The sequence below is a fragment of the Electrona antarctica genome, assembly GCF_951216825.1.
Source record: "Electrona antarctica genome assembly, chromosome: 17".
Classification (NCBI taxonomy): domain Eukaryota; kingdom Metazoa; phylum Chordata; class Actinopteri; order Myctophiformes; family Myctophidae; genus Electrona; species Electrona antarctica.
The window spans coordinates 34,100,324-34,106,323 of NC_136798.1; the positions used below are offsets into that span (position 1 = coordinate 34,100,324).

General features: G+C 46.4%; 1 protein-coding gene across 6 annotated transcripts in view; it reads right to left on the reverse strand.

Moving 5' to 3' along the window:
- dpf3 (double PHD fingers 3) overlaps positions 1-6,000 on the reverse strand; it is a 37,065-nt gene that overhangs the window by 19,507 nt on the left and 11,558 nt on the right. For 2 of the 6 annotated variants that reach the window (XM_079526778.1, XM_079526777.1), the window contains exons 2-3: positions 5,255-5,415; positions 2,466-2,573 (exon numbers count right to left, since the gene is read on the reverse strand). In XM_079526778.1, the coding sequence (XP_079382904.1) occupies positions 2,466-2,573; positions 5,255-5,415 (269 nt within the window). Of the gene's footprint in view, positions 1-2,465; positions 2,574-2,791; positions 2,948-5,254; positions 5,416-6,000 lie in introns of those variants that run through there. The other 4 variants (XM_079526782.1, XM_079526781.1, XM_079526780.1 and 1 more) reach the window with 4 other exon arrangements.

Consider the following 6,000-nt stretch of genomic DNA (forward strand, 5'->3'; position numbering starts at 1 on the left):
TGTCCCATAAACACATGTCCGCTCGCATCCTTTCTGTCTGCTTACTGTATACCGTGGCGTTCACGACAGCTAAAATATCTGGCTTAAATCTTACTGTATACGACAGCTATAATATCTGGCTTAAATCTCCTCTCTCCTTCCTCCTCAGCGTTTCAGCCTATAACAAAGCTTGCTCTGTCCCTGCCAGGGAGAAAGTCTCCGATCTACAAGCTCAAAACGCGTTGCGTTTTGACGCGTTTTGGGCTTGTAGATCTGCTATTTTCGCATTGGAATCCTTTAAATTCAAAAACAGCAAAAGTAGCGGATCTATACAAGCTCAAAACGCCTCGATTCGCCCTGCGTTTAGAGCTTGCATACCTGCTATAATTTTGATGCGTTTGTGCGACGCTGTAGTATGATCGAGTAGGACATTCATTTACGAAAAAACCCAAAACAAAGACAAGAGATTTCCGGCTCGATTTCTTACTCTGTGGCATTGCTACTTGTACTCAAGTATAAATCGGAGTAAATCTTCCTCCGAGGCGGCTTAAAGCAGAGTGTCTCTCTGTGGGCATAAAGTGGGAGGATTGTGTTGCGTCTGGAGGAGCGGAGGACAGTGAGGACAGACAATAGAGTGGCAGACTGCTGCACACAAAGAGCTGCTTTTATTTCATCCTCTTATCCACTTCCATGGATGCATGCATGGGGCATTCCTCCATTCCTTCAGTGTAACACACGCGCACACGCACACGCACACGCACACACACTCTAACACACACTACTGTATGTGGCGGCAGGACACACGTACGTACGCAGTGTACAAGCACACGCACGCAAACATGGCACCTGCACAAACCGCACGCACGCACAAACACACACATGCACACCTACATGAACACACACAAACACACACACACACAAAACTACCTCGCAGGACTCACTTACATTCTAAAACCTCATGGACAAATGATTATAGAGGCCCTGTTAGGGTGCTCATGTACTGCAAGGAGAGGGAGGAGTGCGTGCGTGTGTGCGTGCGTGCGTGCGTTGCTTGCGTGCGTGCGTGCGTGCGCCATACAGAGAGAGGAGGCATTGATTCAAAGAAGAATGAACCTGGAGACCCAGACAGACAGACAGTCAGACAGACAGACAGGCTAAACAGAGCCAGACAGTCAGACAGACAGTTACAGTAAGCAGATATAAAATATGTGCGTGCTTCTAGAGGGACAGACAGGCTGACCTGTGAGAGGGAAACACACCACGGACAACATGGAAGCTATTAGAGAGAGAGAGAGAGAGAGAGAGAGAGAGAGAGAGAGAGAGAGAGAGAGAGAGAGAGAGAGAGAGAGAGAGAGAGAGAGAGAGAGAGAGAGAGAGAGAGAGAGAGAGAGAGAGGAGAGAGAGAGAGAGAGAGAGAGAGAGAGAGAGAGAGAGAGAGAGAGAGAGAGAGAGAGAGAGAGAGAATGGAGAAAGAAAGAAAGAAAGAAAGAAAGAAAGAAAGAAAGAAAGAAAGAAAGAAAGAAAGAAAGAAAGAACCAGAGGTTCTAAAACCTTTTAATTTCAAGGACCCCCACGTACACTCTCAGAGTTACAGACCTGGAAGGGTCCATTTGGTTCCAAGTGTACACTCTCAGAATTACAGACCTGTAAGGGTCCATTTGGTTCCATGTTGTGTACACTCTCAGAGTTACAGACATGTAAGGGTCCATTTGGTTCCAAGTGTACACTCTCAGAGTTACAGACATGTAAGGATACATTTGGTTCCATGTGTACACTCAAGTCAAAATGGACTCTGTTGAGGCCTTAAGGGTCCATTTGGTTCATAGCCATCAGTCATTTAGCTGGGGACCCCCTGGGGGTTTGAAGAAGCACTGCACCACAGTACATTCATTGTCCATTGTCAACAACAGCGGCCACATCATTTACATAAACCTCCACAAATTTGACCCAAAGAAATTCCCTCATTCATCAATCTATGATGGAAACCATGCAGTGCAGATCCTCTCACGACATGTGATTTATGACACGTTTGTGAAATATAGTATAGTATAGTATATAGTTCTCTAAGTGGGGTCCGGTTGAGCCCCAACAGCGGTCACTTCAAGACATCAATAACACCCGAAGGGAGACAAAATGCCCCCCCCCCCCCCCACACACACACACACACAAGGGATTGAATACATTTAGCTCCTATGCCACAAAAATGTGGAACACCCTACCAACAGCCATAAAGACATGTGAATCCCTTGACTCCTTCAAAGCCGCTCTCAAAGAGCACCTACGGACGGCTGCAATTCAAAACTGTCCCCCGTGAGTGTAAATTTGTACGTCTCTAAATGACACGCGCGCACGCACTTGCCCCGGCCTCGTCCCTTCCCGTTCGGCACGCCAACCTATTCTGTACATGTTTTCTTTGAGTGTTTGAGCATGTACGTGTGTGTGTGTGTGTGTGTGTGTGCGTGTTCGTATGTGTGTGTGCTAGTTACCCAGTCGGAGCTCACACAGTCGCAGTTGGGGGTCCAGCGGAGTGTGGAGTCGCCGCCTCTTCCTCCAACAGCGAGCAGGATAAGAATACATCTGTCCTACTGCCTGACCTGACACGCGCATGCATGCACACGCATGCACACACACACACACACACACACACACACACACACACACACACACACACACACACACACACACACACACAGACACACACACACACACACACACACACACACACACACACACACACACACACACACACAGTTACTCTCCTTCCTGGCATATTTTCCACCCCAAACAAATTTCAGAAAGAAAAACAATATACCATACATAACACATAGTGAAAATAGCCAATCCACAAGTTCCATGTAGATCACCATTTTCACTATGTTTGAAAGGAGGCTTGGGTTACGGGGAGACAGACACCACATTCATCTTCTGGGTCCAGCACTGAAAAGAGTCTGGGAATCCCTGCTTTAGTAGAATCAGAGAGAGAGAGAGAATTGAATTGAGAGAGAGAGAGAGAGAGAGAGAGAGAGAGAGAGAGAGAGAGAGAGAGAGAGAGAGAGACAGAGAGAGACAGAGAGAGACAGAGAGAGACAGAGACAGACAGACAGACAGAGAGACAGAGATTGGTGTTGGTGTGTGTTTCCAGCCCAGAATAAATGTGTTCACTGAGGCAGAGGTTGACCACTAAGTGCAGGGTGTCTCCTGCAGGCCTGGAGGACACACTGCTGCTATTTGTGTCCAAAACCAGCCGGAAACTGAAGCCCCAACATCACCATTAGATAGAGACACACGGGGACTACACATTTCACGCCCCCAAATGAGACAGCGGCCCCACTTCAGGTCTGTTAGAACGGTGTACTGCAGCTGTCAATGCAATCCCTATGAGAGGCATCATAAAATATCCTCATTTCACTGGTTCATTACTGAGGCTGTAGCGATTTTTTTGTGTTCTAATAAAGTGTCCCATATGTTTGATTTGTCCTTTTCAATGTCACATACCTGCCATCTCAATATACAACACACAATGTACTATAATATACTCCATCAGAGATTCAAAAGTGCTAGCATTGTAAATCTCAAGCTAAAGTGGTCGCACGGTATATATGTCACGTCCGCATCCCTTGAGGTTTTCAATACCCAGATATATTTGTTGTGTTTCGTTTTATAGGCTATGTATTTGTGGACAAGTTAATTATACAACAAGTTGACAACGGTAAAAGCTCCGAAGTAGGTAGCAAATATTAGTAAGCCCGTGACATGTTCAAAATATAGACATGAATGAACAAAGTCAGTCGGGATCGGAATGTATTATTGAGAATTCCACTCTTCAAAGTCGGCACTCGTAGCCTCGTAAAGGCAGTGACGTCCCTTAAAAGCGACAGGTTCTCTGTCTGCCGTCTCCCCTCTGCTCCATTAACATTATGGGTAACTCATTCAAGTGGTAAATTAAATGTGAAATACATCCTCTATTGAGAAAACAACAATATATGTTGACAAAGACACTTCATACATTTGGAAACATATTTTTATTCAAATCGATATAGTCTTCAGTTCATTGAAATTCAACTGTAGTTAGCCTACTTTTAAAATGTAACAAAATTGACTTTTATGGGCTGGCCTGCAGTAGCCTGGTTAATAAACCAGACCGAATCAGCCGTTGGCAAAAAAAAGTTGCCTACCAGCGGATTTCGGTCTGGCGAGGCTCAGTAGCACGCCTCTTTCCTACAATCGAGAACAGGTCGGACCAATCGGGACACGGTATGCAATATGGGCGGGCTTTGGTACAGTGACGTTCAATGCTTGAGACCTTTGACTGACAGTAGCTCTGACCAATTGCGTCAAAGAGAAAATGTTCCCCGGGAAATGAAATCCAAGTGGAGCCAGCCCAGACTGATATACCGCGACAGTGTTGTGTGATATTAGTCTGGCTTATTAGCCAGGCTAGGCCTGCAGTACACCGTTCTAACGGACCAGAAGTGGGGCCGCTGTCTCATTTGGGGGCGTGAAATTTGTAGTCCCTGTGTGTCTCTATTCCATGATGGACTGATTCATGAAGAACTACATCACCCAGATACCACGATGGACTGATTCATGAAGAACTACATCACCCAGATACCATGATGGACTGATTCATGAAGAACTACATCACCATGAGATACCATGAAGGACTGATTCATGAAGAACTACATCACCCAGATACCATGATGGTAAAGAAACATGCGCAGTTGAGACCAAGGACTGTCTAAAGAGGACGAGACGCGAAGGCCACCGTAGACCGTACGAGCGACGCCATGTTGCTCCATGGTGCTCCATGGAAGGAAAGAAACATGCGCAGTTGAGACCAAGGAAGCTGAACGCGGAAGTGTTGGCTGCATATAGCCCATTGCGCATGTTTCTTTCCTTCCATGGAGCACCATGGAGCACCATGGCGTCGCCCGTACGGTCTTCGCGTCTCGTCCTCTTTAGACAGTCCTTGGTTGAGACCAAGAAGTTGTACATGCCCAAATTTGTGCATGTACAACTTCCTGGTCTCAACTGCGCATGTTTCTTTCCTTCCATGGAGCAACATGGCGTCGCCCGTACGGTCTTCGCTTCTCGTCCTCTTTAGATAGTCCTTGAGCATAAACGGGATAATGCTGGATTCTAGAGAGTAGTGTGTGTGTGTGTGTGTGTGTGTGTGTGTGTGTGTGTGTGTGTGTGTGGGGTACCACTGTAATGTAGCATGTCAATTCGTTGTTGTTTGTTTGGTTTCAGGTGCAGAGACACACGCTGGCCTCACCTGGCTGGCGGTGGCACTTTGTCATCCAGATGTAGCAGTTGTTCTGGGCCACGCCGGTCTGGGAGTCCAGGAAGGGCATGCGGACGCTGCGCTCGGCACACAGCCGCGCGTTGTAGCTGCGACAGTGTTCTATGGCCTCCTTGTAGAACTGATCCCCCAGCCTGAGGACAGACAGACAGGCAGTGTTCATTGCGTCGACTAAAACGGATCGTCGACTTATCTTATTTCACTGACAAAAATGTAATAAAAGCTAAGCTTTGAGGACTAACTACTGTATGACTGCATGAATATGAATATACTCGCAATTTCGACAACAAATAGAAACGGCCGTTGCTGTCGGGCAGACACCTCTGATCTCCATTATTTTAACTGTTTGTATTTGTTCATAAATATGAATCATATTATGAACACCCTGCTAGAGGTAGCAGATCTTCAAGCTCGAAATGCGCCGCTAAGCGACATGTTTTGAGCTTGTAGATCTGCTACTTTTGCCATTTTTTAATTCTGAATAGTAACAGTTTTGGACAAATGAGGCTTACACTCGAGTCCCAACAGACCCTATTCAACCCTAGCCTCCTTTCTCTCTCTCTCTCTCTCTCTCTCTCTCTCTGTGTGTGCAGAATGAAGATAGCAGACAACAACAGAATTGGGATGAGATGTCTTTTCCTGACAGACAGATGGATTATAGGTTTACATTCACTGCACATGTGTGCACACACTCACACACACTCACACTCACACACGCA